Source organism: Arvicanthis niloticus, chromosome 1, assembly GCF_011762505.2.
Source record: "Arvicanthis niloticus isolate mArvNil1 chromosome 1, mArvNil1.pat.X, whole genome shotgun sequence".
In the NCBI taxonomy this organism is placed as follows: domain Eukaryota; kingdom Metazoa; phylum Chordata; class Mammalia; order Rodentia; family Muridae; genus Arvicanthis; species Arvicanthis niloticus.
This window is the reverse complement of record NC_047658.1, coordinates 109726450-109744881: the sequence shown is the minus strand read 5'-3', so window position 1 is coordinate 109744881 and position 18432 is coordinate 109726450. Positions and strand designations below refer to the sequence as shown.

The 18432-nt window shown below is 44.7% G+C and overlaps 1 protein-coding gene across 4 annotated transcripts in view; it reads right to left on the bottom strand.

Moving 5' to 3' along the window:
• The window catches only part of Kcnq1 (potassium voltage-gated channel subfamily Q member 1), a 319040-nt gene that overhangs the window by 160409 nt on the left and 140199 nt on the right, over window positions 1-18432 (bottom strand). For all 4 annotated transcript variants that reach the window (XM_076913905.1, XM_076913913.1, XM_034508125.2 and 1 more), the window contains exon 11: window positions 7814-7934. In XM_076913905.1, coding sequence (XP_076770020.1) covers window positions 7814-7934 — 121 coding nt within the window. The remainder of the gene's footprint in view (window positions 1-7813; window positions 7935-18432) is intronic.

Sequence of the window (18432 nt, the reverse complement as noted above, 5' to 3'; positions counted from 1 at the left end):
GACCTTCACCAAAGGAGACAGAGGGTCACCCAATGACAGTGTGTCCCAGAATGAGCCTGGTTCTACCAGTATTTCTTGTTCACACAAGTAAAAAAGCAGCAAGTTTCTGCCCTTCATGAATCTTACCTTCCCCTTTTGTGAAGATGAACACTAACCCACTAATAGTCTTTCAACTTACACGGATATACATTATGTGTGTCAGCTAACTATACTATCACCAACTGTAGCACCGGAAGTGCAGCATAGGCTAGCTCAGCCTTAGCACTGAAAGCCAGTTTGTGAGCACTGTGACTACATTTGGGTTTATCTTTCCAACAGAGAGCCTGCTTCCTATCACTTGCAGGGCCAAAGGAAGGCAGGATATAAAACGTACCCCTCTCCTTAGTCTGTCTGAAGGTAGGTGCTTGAGTTAGCAAGTCAGCCCAATGATGACGGGACCAAATGATTGAAGCACACAGGGGCACCTATAACTGCCAAAGGCACAGTCCTCTGATCCCATGTCTGACTTCCTCAGCAGAATTATGGGCACTAGGCCCCTGCCTGTACCTCTATTAACAGGAGTCAGAATAGCTCACGAGCCCCTTTCCCAGCTCCTTCAGGCTTTAGTCAGGACCTGTAGCCTTCCCCTGCTGCTACCACACTCCAGATCATCCCAGAGCTCTTAAGTCTCTAATTTTATCTTGTTTAGGACAGCCTGAGCCATTTGTATCCCATGGAAAATCATTACCTGGCAGTTTTTAAAACTGTCAGGTCAAATAAGCAACTACCTTATGTGGTCTCCAGTCACAAAGGGATACTTTATACTGTCTTAACATTTCTCAAGTAGTTCCCCAAATCAGGTATATGGCTGGATACCTGTCCGAATTTGCTAAAATTTATATACCAACGCAGGAAGATACATCCCAGTGTTTTAATACACAAGAAGAACTGTATCTCATAGACATTAAGAAAAGGGCTCTTGGGTCCTGTGAGCAGGATTGAATGACTGAAGCCTGTTAGGGTTTCCTGAAAGACAGGGTCCATAGCCATTGTGAGCCCACAGCAAATGAAAGCTCTTCCCAGGGCTTCCTGGAAGACACTGTTCTTAGCCATTGTGAGCCCACACCAGATCATCAGCATATGCAGAAAACTATAGAAGCAGTAAGTGGAAAGAAAGGCGACTGAAATAGCTTGAAGACCAATCAGGCCCTCAGAGCCTTCATAGGGTAGAGCTACGCCTACTCATGGCCATCTAGAGGGCCATCACAGAGGACATTTTCATAGAAACTGATGTATATATGCTGAAGCAAAGGCCTTACAGAGCCAGCAGAGCCAGCAGAGCCAGCCATGAGGAAGAACTGTGGGAGCCTGCATAGGCCAGCCCTCAGGTCCTACTGGTAAACAGCAATGATAATGAAAGTGTAACACTGGCTAAAGAGAACAAGCTGAAAGCTGACCAGTTGAATAGAGGAGAGTCCAGAAAGGAACCATATGCCAACAGTGAGCTGATTTATAGTGATGCTGATAGGGCAGGGCAATGGGAGAAGGATGGCGCTGTATCAGCCTGGATGTCCAAGTGGAGGAAAAAGCTTATCTTGACCTTGACTTCACACAGTTCACAAAAATCGATTCCAGATGGACTGCAGATCTACATGTGAAAGGTGAGCTTTTAAAGTTTTGGAGCAAACCAGAATATCTTTATGACCTTGGAGTAGTCAAAGTTTCTTAAGTAGGACATAAACAGCACTATCCAGAGAGGAAATGTTTGATTAACTGGACCATGTTAAAATTAAGACCTTCTGTTCATCAAAAGACACCAAGAGATGGGGCAGGACAGCCTGTGAGCAGGGCAGTATTTACAATACATGTATCTGTGTTTCTGACAAATGACTCACACTTAGAACACCCAGGACAGAGAGAGATAAAATTGTGCCTGAAGAAGAACAGCTCTCAGTATAAGATAGAGATGTTTTACAGAGACGATAGATGTGAAGAAATGCGAATATAGAATGGGGCTCAGCCTACTGCAAATTACAGACACCATTTTGATGCTGCCAGAAACAAGGATGGCTAAAAAGGAAACTGTAAAAAAAATTCCAAGTGTGTGAGGATGTGGGAAATGTGGAATATTCACATACTACCAAGCAGGGATAAAAGTTGGGGTGACTGCCATGGGAAACAGCCGGTTCCTCAGTGACCCATCACTTCTATCCTAGGCATACAATTAGCAGAGATAGCCGTAACTTTCACCAAACACACGTGTAGAATATGCTTAGTAGCTCACTACCAAGACCTGCCCAATGGTCATTGGGTAGTAGAATGAATGAGCAGATCACAGGCCACACAGAGTGGGCTCCTGAGATCACTGTTTTCTTCAGCTTCACAGGGGGGTTCTCAGACATTATAGTGAATGTAAGTGCCAGATACACAGATGTGTGTGTTGTGTGCGATCTAGCCATGTAGATTTCAAACATGGGCAAAGACAGCTGTTGATGCTGGAAGGTGAGATTATGGTTGTTCTTAGTTGTGTCAGTGTTAGAAATCGGGATCCAGAGGACTGCTGGGGTCTGCTGCTGTCTCTGGATGCTTGGCTTTCGGGTAGGGAGACTGAATATTAAGTTTGCACTGGAAATCTGTGTACTTTAATCTTTTGGTGTGCTCCCTTTCTACTATATGTAAGTTTATAATATAGTGCCCTGTAGAAGACAGTATTTTCTGAGCTTTACTTAGAGACACAACCTAGGTACACAGAGAGCGGGCTTGCCGCCTGGCTCTCACCTTCCTTAAAAGGATATATATTACTCCAGTACCCTGACCAGACCACCAGTAGCCCCTAGAGTTCAGTTTCCATTTCCAGCTGTACGCAGAGCACACAGGAGATATGTTTGGGGGCTCTCTCTGTTATTCAGAGTACCTTTCTTTTATGGCATCACCAGTGAAGTATGTACCAGCACACTACTCTCCCTGGCCTCTCCCTCAGAACAATTCTAGGCAGTTGCTGCATCCCTTTTCATGTTTAGATGGAGGAAGCGAAACTAGGGAAGGTTAGGGGGCACTGGGGGCTGCCTGTAGCTGGGCCAGTGCAGGCTGGGAGCCAGATTGAGGGCATTTGATTCCCAGTCCCTCTCTTTCCCACTGAGCCACTCCGCCTCGCTTTTAATTTAATTAGGAGAACATTTAATCCCCCGTGCATTTCAGAGACGGGTTTGAGCCTGGCCGGGGCCTTGTGGGGCTCTGACAGGGATCCTGTGACTCATACAGCCTTGCACAGCCCTCCCTGGAGGGCTCCCATGGGGCTTCTTTGGCACCTTGTGCAGACAGAGGTGGTCTGGAGATTCACAGAAGACAGGACACTAGTCTGGAAAGACAAACTGGTCTCATCTGTTCTTGACAATCCCCCTTCCCTTTCCTTCTGGACACTGCCCCCAACATGGCCCCTCTGTCTTCTCCCATCATCATTTGCAGATTGAGAAGCCAAGTAAGAGAAATGGGTGTTCATTGAGGTGCCACAGCAGGCCCTGATTGTCTCCAGGCCCTGAACATCCCAGGCAAAGCAGTCCCATCAGAAAGGCTAGCCCCCTGGTCCACTAATGCCCCCCTTTCCAGAAGGCATAGGCTGGCCCCAGCCTCGCTGACAAACGCAGAATTCAGGAGACATTAGTAGTGATGTGGATGAAAGCCAGGCCACAGCGGGCCTCCCTGGAAAAGAGAAACTCGAACGTCTTGGCGTGAGATTCTGCAGGGTCCAGGAGAAAGTTGAAGACATGGAAATTCTAATTAACGCACACGGGGCTGGTTTTGCTCAAAGATTTTTGAAGCTGTCATGTCACAAGAGGCCCGGCAAGCACATGCTCGCCCGGGAGGTGCTTGTGGGCACCTGGTGGGATTCTTGCAATGCCCTAGCCTGTATTCTTACTTTCCCTCTGTCCTCTAGACTTTCCTCCACCCATCTTGGTGAACTGGGTGGCCCCTGAATGTCATCCCAGAGTGGGATGACAGGCTGGTTAGTAAATAAATGTTGAGGCTTCCTGTTGAAAATGTTACAACAAAAAGTCAGAGGACTCAGGAACCAACCTCTTGGAAGAAACCTTCAGGGAAACCACATGGCAGAGCCATGCTGAGCTATAGGCTGTGCTTATGATAGGCTTGGCCTTTGGAGATATGTTCATCTTGGATACCCTTGTGCAAAGGTTCCAGACAAGTTCTGATTGGTTCATCAGCTGGAGGGTGGGGTGAAGTGGCTGTAGGAGAAGCTCACTGAGGCAAAACCCCAACATGCTTCTTTAGCTTTGGGCTATAAGTACTCATGGCCTGAGCCCTATGTCTCAACATCTCTGGGAGGTACCTGGAGACCTTGCTTCATCTCAGGCAAGGCTAAGGATGTGCTTTCTGTGTCAGAGTAGGACTGGCAGTCTTAGAGATCTTTCATCCTGGAATTTTGAGGAATGCTGGAAAAGGAGTGGCCATGAGCAGCCACAGAGACTCTGCTCCCTGCCTGACCCAGGCTAGAATCAGGGACCCTTGATGATAGCCTCGAGGATGTGAGAGGCATCCCTGAGCAAAGGAAGGATGGAGTAGACACTGGAAAGATGTGTGCAACTCTGATGGCTACAGGACTGATAAGAGCATTCCAGCTGGTGGAATACACACAAGCCCTATTGGCTGTAAAGATACCCCCATCTCTTGTGGCAGTAAGTCTCTATTTTCTACTTGGCCCTCGACCTTGAGGGAGCTTGAGGAGTACAGGGCTTCCTTCCAATGATATTAGAACCAGGAAGACAGCATCTGACTGAAATATGTATGCAAGGCTGAGTCCCAGCTGCCCGAAGCTGGACAGGGCCTGGGGCTTACATGAGGAGCTGCTGCCGAGTGCCTGTTGAGCTAGGGTCAGAGAAGCTATATTGTCTTCTCAGCACCTTTCCCTGTTCACCAGCAGCTCTCTGGTTTTCAGTAGGCCTGCACCTTGGCCTCTCTGTCCCCAAACTATCAGTGGCCAACAGGCTCTGAAAAGAGGAGCTTCACCCAGCCCCAGGGACCTTCCCATAATCAAGGCTACAGTGACCTCACCTCCCTAGGGCTCCTGGGCGGGGAAAGCTTGAGATGGAAACAAAATGTGTCTTTATTTATGCTTTTAATTTGAATTCTGGAACTGGCCCAGCATGGTAATACATTTAACATCAGTAAAATGCTGAAGAAAAATGGATCTGTTTTTCTGCAACCGCTTCCCACCCACTCTGCCCCCTGCAAGACCCTAGTACACATCTCTGTCCCTGGTAGACACGTACCAGGGTGTGTGCCTCTTCTCTTAGTGTAGGTTCATAGGGCCAGTTGCCCACAGGAGCCATGCTACATCAGTGAGCTGCTGGAGCCTAGCTTAATTACAGACATCAATCAACAGGCTGACTGTGCAAGAGGCAAAGGAATGCAGCCCTGGTGTGGGCACGTGGACCCCTTACACAGTACCCACGATGGCCTATCTGCCCCCCTAGAATGAAGAGGGGTCTTGGTAAGGCCAGTAGTCCTGAGAACACATAGGGTTCTAGGAACCAGACACACACCAGGCTTATGGTCATCCTCTTTGCTAGGACTCCCAGCAAGGATGGCACTAGTCTTCTGTGGATGTGGGTATGTAGATTCTTAGATGCCTCAACCTCGCCACAACTCTGTTTTGACCAGATTTTTCTTTTCTTTTCTTTTCTTTTTTTGTGCTCAAGCCTGTGATCTCTCTGTCTCTACCTTCAGTCTTTTTAACTTGGGACCACCATGGGCTCCTTCTTTCCTACCTTTCTAGGTTGGTTCATTCCCAGCTGCTGCATTTGGAATAAATTGGCCTAAAAAGGGTCTTGGTATGTTCTTGGGTGGAGATTTGATTGGCTAAAGACTGTCCATCTACTCAGGCTCCAGAAGTGTTGGCCTGAGAAGAGCCGTGGTACCTGGAAAGATGGTGATACACTAGGCCTATAGCAGCCAAGAAAGCATCACTCATGTCTCTGAGGCTGTTACCTTAGAGTGGAGATCAGAATTGCCTAGTATTCTGAACAGTGTTGTCTTATTTATTGGCTTAGGGCTGCTTCTGGAACAGATAGACAGTGAATATCTGGATCCAGGAGTTTTGAGTATACTAATACCAGCACAGATGGCCTTTTGCTTCAAAAGGGGTGGTTGGTTACAGGGCAGCTATGGACTGAACTATGGGCATGTATCACTAGTATCCTCCCTTGCTTGGGACCCTGTTGGTGTTTTCTTTCAAAAAACACAGTAGCTAGGAGATGATGCGAAACATATTTGTCCATCTGGGTAGAGGGTTTGTTGAGAGTGCTACTCTCTCTTGATACAGCTGCTTTTTGTGTCTGGAGGTTGCTCCATGGCCAGAATAATAAAACGGAATGGGTACCAATGAGAGGTGAGTGATCAGTGGGATAAGAAGGCTGAGTGGCCTTTCCAGGCCTAGGCAATTCCCTGGGGCCTGTTATGGTTGCCATGGTGCTACTTACTATCCCTACTCCTAAGTAGGCACTGACATATCACATACAACACAAGACACCAGTGTTTATACTTGGAATTGTCTCATGCCCTGGACTTGATGGAGAAACTTAACCATAGTGAAAGCTATTTTTCTATCCCCTGACACTAGCCTATACCTGCCTAGCCTGTCTGGACTGGACTCCTGCTCACACCTCTGTTCTGCCTGCTAATGCAGCCAGCCCCTAAGGCTGTCTCAGGAGAGAGAGAGTGACCCCTGCTTCTCAATAACATTCTGGCTCTCTCTGAACTCACAGTCAATCTCTCTACATCTTATAAACCATGAGATACTGCTAACCTTTTGATTTCGGGTGGCTTGGGAAGATAGTGGGCATGGCTTGTTTGATCCTAATCATTCCTCTGACAAGCCTGCCTTCCCCCAGGGTGGCCTCAACTTGGCTATCTGGTTACTTGAGAAGCCCTCAGCACTGTGAGTCCCAGTTTCTTCAGTCATTGCAAAGTTAAGCCTAAATCTAGGTATAGGCCAGAAGCATTATGACCAAGCATACAGAGCTAAGGACATGAATTTTAGTAGAAAGAGTAAAAGTGTCCCAGCATGTGAATCTCAGGAGAGCTAAGACACATCCTGACATAAAGACATTTTTCCAGGGGAGTACCCAGTGCGGCAGTGGTCAGAAGGGGGTGAGTGACCTGCTTCCACCATATCGGCTGCCTCTACTGGGCTTTGGTAGGAACATTTGAGTCACATGTTGCAGAGAAATCTCGGCATGGCTGGGTACTAGGGATTGGCCTGGTGATGCTGTGATGGGGCCCCAAATGGGGGGAGAGGATGGGCATGTGTCCCAGGCCAGCTGTGCCTCGGGGGAAGGCCAACTGGAAGGCGTAGAAAATCAGCCATTTCCTCCACCTGAAGGAGACCCTGAGGACAGTAGTAGCAACTGGCAGGCAGCACCCGGCATCTGCCCCATGGTTTTGGCCAAAGTTCCATGGGGAAATGCTAAAAAATAAAGTTGATTCTCTTGAAGGAGTGGTGGAGGGGCTTAGGGGAGGGGGGAAAAACAATTTTCTCAGACACTCAAAGCATGCAAACAAGTGGAAAATGATCAGTCTGCTTTTCCATAAGTCAAAACAAGAGGATCACGTTTCCAGATTCGGTGGGAAAGCCCCTGTTCCTCTCTCCTGCCTGAGCCCTGAGGCCAGCCCTAGCAGTCAGTGTCCCCAGGTTCTTAAGGATAGGCAGTAAGTTCCGGGTACTAAGTAAATAGACTACATCCCAGCAAGAGGATAAGCTTTGCCCTGTGCCAGGGCAATTCCCTTGAGCCACAGCTTTTGTGGGCAAATGGACACTCACTGTGATACATGGGTGATGGGGGTCAGCAGTGTCTCCCCTTCCAGGTCCAGGTCCTCAGCAAAGCTGTTTGTTCTCAAGAAATGGGGTGTGCTTACTTCCAGCAGTGTAGGGCTCTTCCTTACTGTGAAGAAGGCATGGTGACAGTTCATTAGACTTCAGTAGAAACTTGATCATGAAGGGGCTCCAGAACTGGACAGAACTCAACTCAAATGTCCACCCCAACCTGTTGCTGCTTTGAGATAAACCTGTGAGCTCTCAAGATCAGGTGAAGAGTAAGAACAGAGCTTAGTTAGAAATTTCAGCCTTACCCATCAGGTTGGTTTATACTGAGTGGAATAAAGTGAATGGGCATTCTGATTGGTCCCCACATACCCGGGCCTCAGCCTCCCAGAGTAAATGATAAAGGCTGGTATATTCTCCCCGGTGTGGTAACTGCCCTGGGGCTGAGTTCCTGAACTGAGTGAGGTCCTGCCCTATGTTAGGTTCTGGGCCTCTCACCAGCTTCACACAGAACATTTGTGCCAAGAACAAATGCAAGCACTGATCCCCAGTACTGTGCTCTTCACATACATACACTGACAGATCAGTGGACCAGGCAGTAAAGGGTGTTAGTACCTCTGCCTATCAGGAATCACAAGCTGAATTCCTTGTTCTGGCCATGATGCCATATTAACCAGGTGCTCTTTGAGAGAGGCTTTTAAACTGTCCCAATAGCTGACTTCCATAGCTCAGGAGACTGACCCAGATCAGTCTTCACAGAGTTTCCAAGCTTACTAGTGTTTGTTCTCAACTCCGTTCTCCTTTAAAGTATTTAATGTAGAAGTATCAAGTATTTCTGATGAATGGAATATTGAAAAATCTACAGTGGTCCTCAATTATAAGAGTCACCTGCTGGCTGGATCCCTGGCTCGTGCCTGGCTTTTCTCATCACAGGTGGCACAAATGCTGTTTTATAAACTTGGACAGACAGTTCCTGTCAGTTTTTCCTATTCTGTGACATTATTTTCTTCAGGTAAGCAGCTATGCATCTAATTTTAGCACCACAAGAATGCATAGCTTAGGTCTACCACAATTAACTTACTCATCCCATATTTTTATGGATGTTCAGTCTTATAGGTTTATGACAATCAGACAGTGATGTAATATCCATCTTTATTGTTAAAAGTTGCTGACACACTGGGCAGGTGAAATGGCGTGTCTTTGGTAATATTAGTAAGTGCTTCTGGATTGTTCTTCTGTTAAGTTTTAGCCAACTATTCTTCCCCTCCAATTTTGCTTGGCTTCTCAAGCATGGATAAAAACTGAGGTTTTCTCATTTTCAAAATTGTGATTAGTTCTTTGAGAATATGATCAATGGACTTTGATCATATTTACCATTTCTCCTCCCAGATCCATTCCCACCCACCTCCTAACTACCCAATTTTGTATCCTCTTGTTTTAAAATTTCATAGTCCATCAACTTCAATTTGTACTCTCTATGTACTTCTGGGTGTAGGGCTACACACTGGAGTATGATTCACCGACCAGGAATTATAACTGACTCTTCCTCCCCAGGAGCCATTAACTGTCCATAGCTTATCAAGAACCTCTTGGGGTTGGTGAACTTCTACTCAATGATACAATATTGACTGGCTTGATCTTATGTAGGCAATCATGCAGCTGTCCTGTTATGTCCAGAAGTTAGTTTTGTTCCAGTCCTCTCCTATCTCTGGCTCTTATAGTCCCCCAACCCCTTCTACAGTGGTCCTGAACCTGGGAGCGGGGGATGATTTTCTCATTTTCGTTTTTACTGACTGCTTCTGGCTTGTTTGGGATTCTTCTTGCAGAATTGCCCATTCATAACCTTGGCTTGGCATTAATTCATTAGAGATAATAACCTTGTGTTACATGAAGCATAAATAACTTCCTTAGTCTATGTTTGGCCTTTTAACACTGTGTTGTTTTATCATAAAAACTGTCTTGTTTTTTTTTTTGTTTGTTTGTTTTTACAGTGATACATTTACTTTATGGAATGGGTTTCCCACATCTACTACAGGGGTCTTTTACATTTATTTCCAATATAAACATACAAATGTGGGCATACATCCGTATGTGTGTATAAATTTAACACATTTAGCATTTATGTGTAACACAAGGGATGTTTAGCAGTTATAAAATGGAAATTCAAGAATACTCTATAATAATAATTTTACAAATCTGAAATAGAACATAAAAGTAAAAAATTGAGAAAACATCAAAATCTCTAGGACTATAGATTTGAAAGTGAATTGAGATACAACACCGAAAATTTAATCCGAAAGAGGGGGGAGAGTATCAACTTTATTATAATTAGAAACAAATGAGTTATTCCTGCAATAAGTGCATTTTGCTAAGTAGCAACAGAAGCAAAGAGAAACAGGCTTGCTGACTGTTAAAATGCTTTGCTTTGTAAAGACAATGAGACAAATCACAGATTTGCTGCCCATAACTTACGGAATCAAGGACTCGTACCCAGAGCATATCAAGAAGCATGATCATAATTTGACCACAGTGAAACAAACAACCCATCTTAAAAAGTGGATTACAAATAATCATGTGAAATTGTGCTTGGCCAAAGTCTATAATGGTCTTTCTGGAAATACAATATTAAAGCTGTAGTGAGAGAACGCTGAAAATTATCATGAAGATGGTTAAAATGTAAAATTAAAACCTTGTAACAGCAAGCACTCCAAGGAGGCAGAAGGACTGCAATCCTCATGTGTCAGAGGTGAGAATGCAGAGTGGCCCAACTGCTCTGAAGAATATACTTTGTAATCTTATAAACACAGATATGGTCTATGACTCAGTATATGGAATATTTATGTTCACACAAATCTGCACTCATATATAGCAATTTCATCTCTAGTTGCAACAAACAAGTAATAACCAAGATATTAACAGCTAAATGAATAAAGAAATCATGGTGTATCTGTTCCATCCATGCAGTGGAATAATATCCAGCAATCAACCGGAATATTGGAATATTGGAGGTCCCTGGGACAGGTAATAGACCATGGTGAGTAGACTGTGTATTGCAAATTCATGATACATCACTGAAAAGAGAAAATGGGGGGGGGGGGAGGAACTGGCCGAAGTTGCTTTTAAAAATAATGTTTGGACTAAAGAAAAACTAAAAACTAAGGAAAAATACTGACATGAACACAATATTCTTGTAGTTTTGTTTCATACAGGGATATTATATATCAAGGAGTATACAAACCAGTATCTATACTAGAAAATGGGGGCTGAGGACAAAGGGTAGTCAGAAACAGTATAAACGCAGAGTTAGCTGCATATAGATACAACAACACAGATGTATATAGACTTCAGTTATGGACATACACATTTCCTAGTTCTACCTGCTGAAAGGAGATGTAAACAGTGACCCTTCTGTGACAGAGAATATACTCAGTGCCCAGATCTTATTTTCTAACACTGTTAGTTTGCCAATAAAAGCAAACATAGCTCTTTAGAAGAATGGAAGCTTCTGGGGCTAGCACAGGGAAACTACAAGATGAACCTAAAAGGAAATAAGTGGAAAGCATGTCAAAAGGGCTTGTGTACAAGTGGCTAAAGCTAGAAAAAGCTCAGTGACGAAACAATACTACTCAGTTATACCTAAGAAACACAATTGCCAAGTCCATATTCAAAAGTGACTGAAAAAGAGATGAAGGACTTTCTTACAGTGATCCCTGGAAGTGTAGAAGGAATGAGTTAACCAAGTGTACCATAGAAATGCTTGCTTCAAGAAAGATCCATGGGTGAAGGCTAAAATTAGTAGGTGAAATCTTAAGTACAGACTTCAAAGTCTCTCCTCCCCATAGGTTCCCCCCCACCCCCAGTGACATTGATTGAATCCAGGGCTTTGTGCATGCTAGAGAAGCATTCTGCCACTAAGCTACATCCTTAGTCCCAAAATAAATTTTAATTGCTTTAGTGATTTTAACACATTCACAGAGTCTCTAATACTCTTTTGCAAGAGATATAATGAAATTCCTCATTCCCTGAATGTTGGCTAGACCTAGTGACTTGCTTTTAATAACTAGGTCTAATAAAGATGAAATAATAGGTCAGTTACAGTGAGCTATTTAATCATGTAAAGTTGACATCATGTTGATGGAAGAAAATGAAAAAAGCGCCTTGCTTTAATGACGTTTACCAAACCTGTAACCCTATTCTAATTTTGAGAAAAACCTTAGACAGACCGAGAGTAGCACTGACATTTGATGAGTATTCAAAAGCATCAACTCCAGTGACAGTACTGAGAAGCTGTTGTAGGTCACAGGGCACTAAGGTCCTGCAGGATGAGTGTGATGGCAGATATTGGACAGGCCCTTGGAGCGTGAAGTAGTTAAACTGGGAGAAGGACTAAGCTGTAGCTCAACAGTATTGTAGCAAATTAAATTTGTTTTAGTTTTCATCAGAGTAACATAGTTATGTCAGGTACTACAGTGAAAGGTATACTGCAAAACTATGTTTGCTTTTCTTTTACAAGAATATGTAATATACATGCAAATAAAACTTACACACATTAAAAGGGAAAAGAAGCAGGATAGTAGAAAAGAATCTTAAGTGTATAAAGATACATACAATCTATGAAGAAAAGCACAAAAGTTTAAACAGAGACACCGACAAACAGAAAACTGTCTTTATTGCATTGGCAGAACACTCAAAACATTCTGGGGGAAAAAAAGGCCTTCCTAAATTTTAATGAAAATCCTAATGTTGGTGATGAATACCCTGACAAGTGGATTCTAAGATTTATTTGGAAGTGTAAAAGACCAGGAAGAAGTAATATTCTTTAAGAACAGGGTGGCTAATATGCTTACCAAACACAAGTATTTCTAAATAGTGGTCATTAATATAGCATGGAACTGATTCAAGGAGAGACTTAACTGGCTAGTGGGACAGGACTGGATGTCAGAAAATAGGCCTACACATGGACACTTGTAATGTATTAAAGGCTTATTTATCATGAGGTAGCCTTTGTAATAAAACGTTCAAGGACAAGGAAATTCACATGGGGAAAAGACTAAATTGGACCCTGAATTTTCTCACAGCATACCTTGAAAATTCATTCTTGGCATTTCAGTGCTTATGACAAGAACTAGAAGGACCATAGGCCTGAATATTGAAGAATATGTCCATTGCTTTGGGGTTGGATAACTTAGAAGCAATAATCAAAAAGGAAAATGCCCATTTGGCCACATTCAGAGTCAAAACCTAAAATATCTAAATACATTTTAAATAGTAAAAAGAGATTCAAAAATAATAAAAAATAAAAAGTTAGGTAAATCAATAAGAAAAAACTAGGTAAGCCTGGAGGTGCAGGTCTGTAATCCTAGCTACCTGGGAAGCTAAGGAAGGAGAACTGTTAAGTTCAAGATCTTGCCTGGACAACAGTGAGTCAGGATAACTCTCAAAGAGCAAAAACGAGGGCTAGTGGTGGCTTAATAGTAGAGTGTCTTTCTACTAGTTATAAAACCTTAGGTTTAATTCTTTAGCTCTTAAAAAAAAAATGACCTAACCGAAAAATAAGTGAGACATCTCCACACCCCCACTCAAAATGAGACAAGAATTCAAAAGCCTGATGAGCTTATGGAAAGGTGTTGTGCCTGACTAGCAATCAGGGAAATGTAAATAAACTCAGGAGCTCATGGCCCATGGGGCCCGCGGCAGACTTCCAGCAGGAAACTATACAGACATTACTTAGTCATAGCTGGAAGAAGGGCTCAAGTAAAGGGCTCTGTGCCTGTAACATCCTCAGAGAGACCAGGGAAAGACCTGTAAACCTTGAGGAATGTGTGCACATGAAGAGGCCCACAGGTCTGGGACTTGGTGGGAGTATGTTACTGTTCCCCTTCTAGAGGCTCAGGGCTGAGATTCAAGTGTACTGGGTTATATTATACACTTGTCAAGTCACAGCTAAAATTCATCCAGGATTCAAATGTTCTTTTGGAAAAAAAGAAAGAAAAAGAACACAAATACATATTTCAATGCTTGCATCACTTGTATACACAAGAAAGGAGCAGCAGAGGTGACTGGAAGAGGGGGCTGTGTTTTATACACCCAGTACGACAAGTGCCATCTCCAAGCCTGAGGGCCCAGGGTGAGCCCCTCAACCCCTGAGAAAGGCTCAGTCCTGGTATTAGGAAATTAAAATGTGCACATCAGTTGGCTGTCCACAGCGGGCGGGGCCTGCACCTGCCAGAGAGGAATGTGGACTCTGGTTTAATCCTGGGAAGGGTTCATGGGGCCCCTGCAGTGAGGGTCAGAGAGGGGCTCAGCACAGTTGTTTTTCCAAGTCAAAAGGAGAGACTGTTGTCTGCTAGACACATTTCAGAGACTATAGAGGTGCCTCCTCTTCCATAGGGAAACACTAGTCAGGACTGCCACCCTCTTTGCATTTGGATCTGTACTTACAGCCAGGTCAAATATCTCAAAGATTCTGAAAGGGAGTTGGTAGGGCAGGGCTTCAACTTATACACACTGGCGGTGGTCCTCTTAAGCAAGACCTTGGGGTAAGTACTGTGTTCTAAGAAGCCCCATTGGCCATCCCCATCTCTGAAGAGCCCAAAGTTGGTCTTTCATAAAGATGTGAAAAGATAGCCCTACTGCAGAGCAAACTGTGAGGCCATGATGAATGTGACAAGGGTCTTCTGAACACTTAGACCCTGCGTAGAGGACACTAGAGTAATGTCAAGTGTTCTCTGCTGAACCAACCAGTGTCAGAGTACCTGGTCCTGAAGGGAAAGTACTGTTTCCTAGTGACAGTGAAGTCACATTTTCCTAAAATGATCCCAGTTTTTGATGCTTTCATTCCTTGGCTGCTTCTGTCTTGTCAGAGCCAGAATCTGGACCTAAGTGTGCAGGGCAGAACAAAACAATTTTGTTTTCTAGGAAAATGGGAGGTCTGGAATGGTGAATGTAGCCTCAGGCGTGGCAACTGCCCCAGCTGGGGCTACCCACTGCCAAGTTTCACCCTCTCTCAAGAGAACCAAAACCAGACTGTACGCAGCATCTTCCTTCTCAGCCAAAGGGCCTACTCATTAGGGTGATTTGTGTTTTACTTAAGCATTGAAAAAAAAATGGCTGGAAGGAAATAGATCAAAATGTGATGTGGATTAAAGGACTTCAAATGATTTTCATTTCCTTCCTTATAGTATATGTTTTCTATTTGAATGAATGATACATTTAGAAGTCAAAAAAACATTAGTTCATGTAAGCCCAGTATTTGCCTTGCCCTCGTCATCCTGGGGGTTAGCACAATGTATCTAAGTGCCCCTACCCACCTCCTCCATTCTGCCCTTAAGATGCCCAAGAGACCCAATGACACAGAGCTCTTCCTTCCCAAGCTCTCCAAGACCGTTCCTTTCCTAGCTTCATTACCCCTGCATTGAGCTCCCAGACTCTCCCTCTGCACACCCGATCATCATTTGAACATTCCAAGTCCAACTCTCTGCAAGGCCCCAGGCACCCTGTTGCCAACTGCCCTCTGCTAAGACTTGCTGGTGTCAGTAACTTCGCCCAGCTGCTCACCCCTGCCCTCCTCCTTCTAACTGATTATAATCCTGCCTGATCTCCCAGATGTAACCTAAACCACCTTCCTCCATAAGTTCCCCAAGGCTCCAAAGATTGCCCCCTCAATTGCTGTGGAGCTTATGTGTGCCTGGCCCTCAGCACAGGAACCTTGCTTTCTTCCTCCCATGTCACCTCCGGTGCCTGGCACAGGCTAGTCCCCTGAGCCATCTCACACTGATGGAATAAACAGGCTGCCTATGCCCTCCCCTAGCAGAGACCCTTTCTCTATCCTCCTCAATCAATTTCCCTGTCTTGGTGGATTTGCCAAAGCCCTGTGGATCCTGCACCATGAAGGAAAAAACCCTCCCTAGGGCATCTGGACAGCTGCAGCCAGGTCCTGCGTGACATTGCTGAGCTGCAGCCCCACAGCCTGTGCCAGCTGCCCATGCCCTGTTCACAGACCCTGAGCCAGACCAGACCTACCACCACCTGTGTCTTCACTCAGAGGGGAGAAGTAAGAGACAAGGACAGAAAGTGTAAAAGCCATTCCCACAACAGCTGCCAGGAACAAGGCGAGAGTGAAGTGTAAATGTATATTCACAGCTGGTACCCAGTTCCGCTTAGGAAAATACCTTGCTTGAGTGGACACCTGTTGTTTTTGCAAACTTTGCAACCAGGCCTGGCTTCTGGAAATAGTTCACTGAATCTTCCTTAGAGGGGTCCTCATTTCCTACTCCCCCGTGTGTAAGATTTAGGAATCCATTGGCTTTTTCCAAAGTGGGCTTTGTGGCTGGGACCACAGCTTCAGATAGTTGCACTTATAAAGATGTCTTGTACTTTGGTTGGGAGCAGTGAGAGTCTAGCCTGAGCCTGTGGCAGAAATCACTTGGAAAGAGTCTGTGGCATCTTTCTCCTGGTACATGTAAACTGGCAGCCATCTTACATTCATTGGAAAATGGCTGCTTAAGGACACAGATGAGTATAGCTATGCATGTATCTATAGGCAGAGTAGGGAAAGAGAACAAAAGGGACAGGGTAGAAGGGGAAGGAGAGAAAGAACATTACTGGACTAAGTCCAGCTGTGTCTGGAACAGCTGGGTTCAGATTCATAAACTAGAAAAATGTCCCATTTGTCCTTATCTTGATTGAATTGGGCTCTGCAGTCTTGTTACCAATAGCACTTAGGAGTACATAAAGCTAGGGGTAAGATATGAGCCCAAGGAGATATATCTGAGAGTAAGTCTAGGTTACAAAACACAACAAACAGTAAACACCCCAAGACAGCCTTGTTAAGCTTTGCAGGGTAGAGGACAGGGAAGAAGGTTAGCTAGAAAAAAAAATCTGGCCCGAGGCCCCAGCTTCAGCTCTACACTGGCCAGGAAACTCTGGGAAAGGTGCTTCATACAGCTGTTCACTGACTTTCTACTGTTATAATGCAAACTTCTCTTTAGAGAGTTTCTCTCTCTACCCTGTATTTGTAGCACATTATGGAACATGCTGTATTTTGTGTTCAAGCAAAGACTGAAGGATACATTGAACTTGAGATGGACAGTGACATAACAGTTGAAGATGACCTACGGAATCCCAAGAAATCCTAGGAACAATGCTAGGCTTTGTGCAACTACAGAGTTCATAGTGCTGGAGACTTTGCCCTGAATGCCTTTTCTCATAATGGAGATAACAGGCCTAACACATAACTCTCAGAGTAAATGGAAATGGTTCTGTGGGCCCAAGGGTGGGGTCTGAATAGTAAGGTGCTAAAGAGGATAGGCAATGACAGAGCCAGCCCTGAGTGAGCCCAGGAAGCAGAGCGTGAGTAGCACAGCTGCCTGCAGAACTAAATTAGTCTATCCATCTTTCCATGCTGCAAGAAGTCACTGTCCAGGTCTCCCAAGACACATTTGCAAGGGAAGGTTCCAGGCAGCAAGAGCGGCCCCAGGAAACTTTAATATACAATGGAATCTGGGTTAAGCACTATCTTCTCCAAAAGTTGAGCTCACAGGACATTCCCCAGAAACCTCTGGAGAGGTGGGGAGGAAAGTTTCTGGAGGTCTTTGGATGAAGAAAACAAAAAAGTGGCCTTGATTTTTCAAGGAGAAATTACACAGAAAGAAAAAAATGTTTTTAATCTAATTAAGAGCGATCTTTTCACCTTCATCACAACATCACGGAAATGTGCCAGTTCTTAACTTCACACAATAATCAAAGCAATTAAGGAGAAGCCTTGGAAACTGGTGCAGATGTTCTCAGAATGTTTAATGGGGAAATGAGTTGCAGGCCTCATTCTCAGCATCCGGCTCCAGGCCCTGGCTACCAAATCCAGACATCTGCTGGGGCCCCACCCCCAGGCCTGGAGGGTGTGTGCTTGAGAAACACAGGTCTCTTCCCAGGCTGCCTCCAGCAAGGCCAGATCTGGGGCCCCAGAGGCTCCCCATGGTTCCTCAAGCCAGAGCCTGGACATAGTCAGAATCACCCCAGAGCTAGGGAGAAGCTTAATGTCAAAATTATGTTAACAACTGATGTCAAAAGTAATCAACTCAAACTGGCTCCCTCACCCCTGCTGGCTGCAGGAGGACTATGAGTAGAAGAAGGGAGGGAAAAGAGCCCCTGGCAGGGGCTGGGGAGACTCTCTTCTTTGACCTCCTCAGCATGAACATCACATACAGGTGTGGGAGCATTGGTGCAGTCTGACTCTATGTGCCTCGGCTCAATTTGCCAAGCTAGACCCAAGAAGCAAACTAGTCCATCTTTGAGGAATTTTCAGAAATAATTTTCAGAAACCATGTAGAAATGAGGGTGCTGCTTACTTAGTAACTGGCCTGTTTTAGAGAGCAGAAGAGCATATGACTAAAGTTAAATGGCTTGTAAGTGAAGACCTTACTGTACTATTCGGGCAGCTCATTAAAACACACTGGAAGCCTTGCAATAGAGTACATACAAAGAACATAGAAGAAAAGGAAACATCCCTGGTTTTGAGGACACATAGGCAGTATGGGTCCTCACACATGCACAACTTTTAGCATTTATGTTGTCTTCATACCAAAGGCTTCTTAATACAAGAAATACCAGATAGGACTCCA